General features: G+C 49.7%; 1 protein-coding gene across 1 annotated transcript; it reads left to right on the top strand.

The window, feature by feature from the left end:
* Positions 1-757: 757 nt before the first annotated feature.
* On the top strand, positions 758-2,401 carry LOC136517417 (gibberellin 20 oxidase 1-D-like). Its single transcript, XM_066510973.1, has one exon. It carries the CDS (start codon positions 923-925, stop codon positions 2,057-2,059), a length of 1,137 nt encoding a protein of 378 aa, XP_066367070.1. The 5' UTR covers positions 758-922; the 3' UTR covers positions 2,060-2,401.
* The last annotated feature ends 1,491 nt before the right edge of the window (positions 2,402-3,892 follow it).

Below are 3,892 nucleotides of genomic sequence, written 5' to 3' on the forward strand. Positions count from 1 at the left end.
GCAATAATATAGGAGAGAAACTCTCAGGGTATTTGCAACAGGTGAGAAAAGTTAGAGTTGGATAATGCATGTTGCTGCCTTAGGTGACCGAAGATGACTGGTCTGCTATCATGCGGAGGCGGGTAGGCCCCAATTAGATTAGTTGCATGCACCATCCAAACTCTTCATCTCATCACTGTTGGTAACCTGGATCTTGATTGTGGGGTACAGCTGCAAGCCCACCAGTTTTAGTAGTTTGGTAAGCCTAGAGCAGCACTAATTCGGTGACCATGCAAGCTCCCTCCAGAATTGCAGACAGACACTAATCTAATCAGTGGGGAACTGGAGATTGTTTACCATCTCACGTACGTACTCTGGTGAGCCATTTGAACACGAAAGGGAAACGAGCTCGAAACCTGTAGATAGATATTGTGTCTGAGCTTGAGACGGTAGTTTTCATATAAAGTTTATTCGTCACATGGGCTGGGGTTTGTTTGTTGTTTGCGGGCGGCGTACAACAAGAGTGGTGATGGCGAAGCAGCAGACAAGCATGGCATGGCACCTTACCCTTTCACTTTCTCCTGTGGGCTGGCTGCTATGGGCACTGCCGAAAGAGTGGCGGTCTCTGTCTGGATCGTCCTGTGGCCTGTGGTGTGGGCACGGGCAGCTCGCTCGGCCGCTCCTCTGGCTGGGCTGGCTCGCTCCCCTGTCGTCCTGGCCTCCCTCCCCGTATAAAAAGGCAGGCAGGCAGCAGGCAGCAGGCAGCAGCACACGAGAGGAGAGGAGACGAGACGAGACGATCAGAGCTCACAGCTCTCGCTCCAGCCTCGGAATCCTCGAACTCACTCCCACGCCGGCGTTTCAGTAGCATTTCTTCCTCTGCTTGCTACCCCTGCCCTGCTTAGCAGAGACAGAGTACCTGGCTGCTTCTAGCTCTTCTAGGATGGTGCAGCAGGCTGCGCTTGGTGAGCCGCTGCTGCTCCATCTCCAGCCGCCGCCGCCGCCGTCTCTGGTGTTCGACGCGGCCCGTCTGAGCGGGTTGTCCGACATCCCACAGCAGTTCCTGTGGCCCGCGGACGAGAGCCCCACCCCGGACGCCGCCCAGGAGCTGCCCGTGCCGCTCATCGACCTCACCGGGGACGCCGCCGAGGTGGTCCGCCAGGTGCGCCGCGCCTGCGATCTGCACGGCTTCTTCCAGGTCGTCAACCACGGCATCGACGACGCGCTCCTGCAGGAGGCGCACCGCTGCATGGACGCCTTCTTCACGCTCCCGCTGTCCGACAAGCAGCGCGCGCAGCGGCGCCAGGGGGACAGCCGCGGCTACGCCAGCAGCTTCACGGGCCGCTTCGCCTCCAAGCTGCCATGGAAGGAGACGCTGTCGTTCCGCTACTCGGACGAGGAGGACGACGTCGTCGTGGACTACTTCGTCGACAAGCTCGGCGAGGAGTACCGCCACCACGGGGAGGTGTACGGGCGCTACTGCTCCGAGATGAGCCGGCTGTCGCTGGAGCTGATGGAGGTGCTCGGGGAGAGCCTGGGCGTGGGCCGCCGCCACTTCCGCCGCTTCTTCCAGGGGAACGACTCCATCATGCGCCTCAACTACTACCCGCCGTGCCAGCGGCCCTACGACACGCTGGGCACCGGACCGCATTGCGACCCCACGTCGCTCACCATCCTCCACCAGGACGACGTGGGGGGGCTCCAGGTGTTCGACGCCAGCGGCACCGGCCGCTGGCGCTCCATCCGGCCCCACCCGGGCGCCTTCGTCGTCAACATCGGCGACACCTTCATGGCGCTCTCCAACGGCCGCTACAGGAGCTGCCTCCACCGCGCCGTCGTCAACAGCCGGGTGCCCCGCCGGTCGCTCGCCTTCTTCCTGTGCCCGGAGATGGACAAGGTGGTGCGCCCGCCCGCGGAGCTGGTGGATGACGCCAACCCGAGGGCGTACCCTGACTTCACGTGGCGGACGCTGCTGGACTTCACCATGAGGCACTACAGGTCCGACATGAGGACGCTCGAGGCATTCTCCAGCTGGCTCACCACCCATGGCGGACACCTCCAGGCCTCATCACCTCCATGATCGATCGACGTCTGCGGCGTCACCGTACGTACGTGTAGGAAGGAATTACATATTATTATTATATATATAAAAGTTTGTATTGGGAGTACGCGTATGCAGTAGGTAAAGTTAAGAATGAAGGATGATCCATCCATGGAATGAACATAAGTTAGTTAATGTAATGAAGATGATGAGGATTATTGGAGGAGGACGGATGCATCGCATCTTGTTGGGATCATCTCATCCGTCCTCCACACGCTACGGCAGCGGCAGGCACAACGCCATTGGAACTGGAATATTGTGATTAATTAAGCTCCATCCATCTATTTTCCTCGCTCCTCTTGATCGATTTCCTGTTCGATCGTATCAACCATGCTTATCAGCCATGATATAGTGTTTTTCTCTCACAACAGAACAGCATCAGCCGGCTTATAAGCCACAGAAACGATCGAGCGAACAGCTATTTAATTTTCATCCAAGTACAGTGCTAGCTAGTAGAGTTATTATATTATTGTTAATCAACAAACAAAAGCAAGAACTAGAACCTAATAAAAAGCTCTTTGCCTTTCCTTCCTCTTGTTGCTGATTGATGGATGGATGGATGTGCTTCAATTTTGTCGTGTCATGTCTTATGCGAGTTCTCTGTTTATACTCCATTAATTAGATTCATTCCTCCGATCTGCTTTTAAATACATGACGTTTAAGATAAGCTAATAGCTTGTTCGAAAACAGAATAAGTTTTATTTTCCTCGGATACGCAAAAGATTTACGTATCATTTTAATTAGGGTTAAGTCCAATTTACATCCTCCAACTTGCAGCAAAATTCGGATTTCAACCTCGAACTTCAAAACCGGACAACTTTGGCCCCCCCAACTCTCGAAAAAGTTCAACTTCCAGCCTTGTGGGCGGTTTTGCTGATAAACAGTAACTTTTGATATTTTTGAGTGCGCCGAAATTTTATATTATTTTTTTGAGCATCTTAACTTCCTCGAATGAAAAAACTCAAAACTACAAAGTTGTAGATCTCATCGAGGTCTACAATTTATATATAAAAATTATCTTCATCCGACATCGTATTGAAGGGTTTTCTATTTTTTGAAATTTGAGTCTCATCACGCGATAAAATATGGTGCTGAAATTTTATATTATTTTTTCGAGCATCTTACTGTCCTCAAATGAAAAAACTCAAAACTACAAAGTTGTAGATCTCATCGAGATCTACAATTTACATATACAAATTATCTTTATCCGATATCGTATTGAAGGGTTTTCTATTTTTTGAAATTTGAGTCTCATCACGCGTGAAACAATTTTGTCGCGTGATGAGACTCAAATTTCAAAAAATAGAAAACCCTTCAATACGATGTCGGATGAAGATAATTTTTATATGTAAATTGTAGACCTCGATGAGATCTACAACTTTGTAGTTTTGAGTTTTTTCATTTGAGGACAGTAAGATGCTCGAAAAAATAATATAAAATTTCAGCACCATATTTTATCGCGTGATAAGACTCAAATTTCAAAAAATAGAAAACCCTTCAATACGATGTCGGATGAAGATAATTTTATGTGTAAATTGTAGACCTCGATGAGATCTACAACTTTGTAGTTTTGAGTTTTTTCATTGGAGGACGTTAAGATGCTCGAAAAAATAATATAAAATTTTAGCGCTCCCGAAAATATCAAAAGTTACTGTTTATCCGCGAAACCGCCCACAAGATTGCAAGTTGAACTTTTTCGAGAGTTGGAGGGCCAAAGTTGTCCGGTTTTGAAGTTCGAGGTTGAAATCCGAACTTTGCTGCAAGTTGGAGGGTGTAAATTGGACTTAACCCTTTTAATTAAAGTGGGAGAGT

Source organism: Miscanthus floridulus, chromosome 17, assembly GCF_019320115.1.
Source record: "Miscanthus floridulus cultivar M001 chromosome 17, ASM1932011v1, whole genome shotgun sequence".
Taxonomy (NCBI): Eukaryota; Viridiplantae; Streptophyta; class Magnoliopsida; order Poales; family Poaceae; genus Miscanthus; species Miscanthus floridulus.

Excerpts from the sequence above, each read along its gene's own strand:
- LOC136517417 (XM_066510973.1), top strand. The coding sequence starts at position 923 with ATGGTGCAGCAGGCTGCGCTTGGTGAGCCGCTGCTGCTCCATCTCCAG.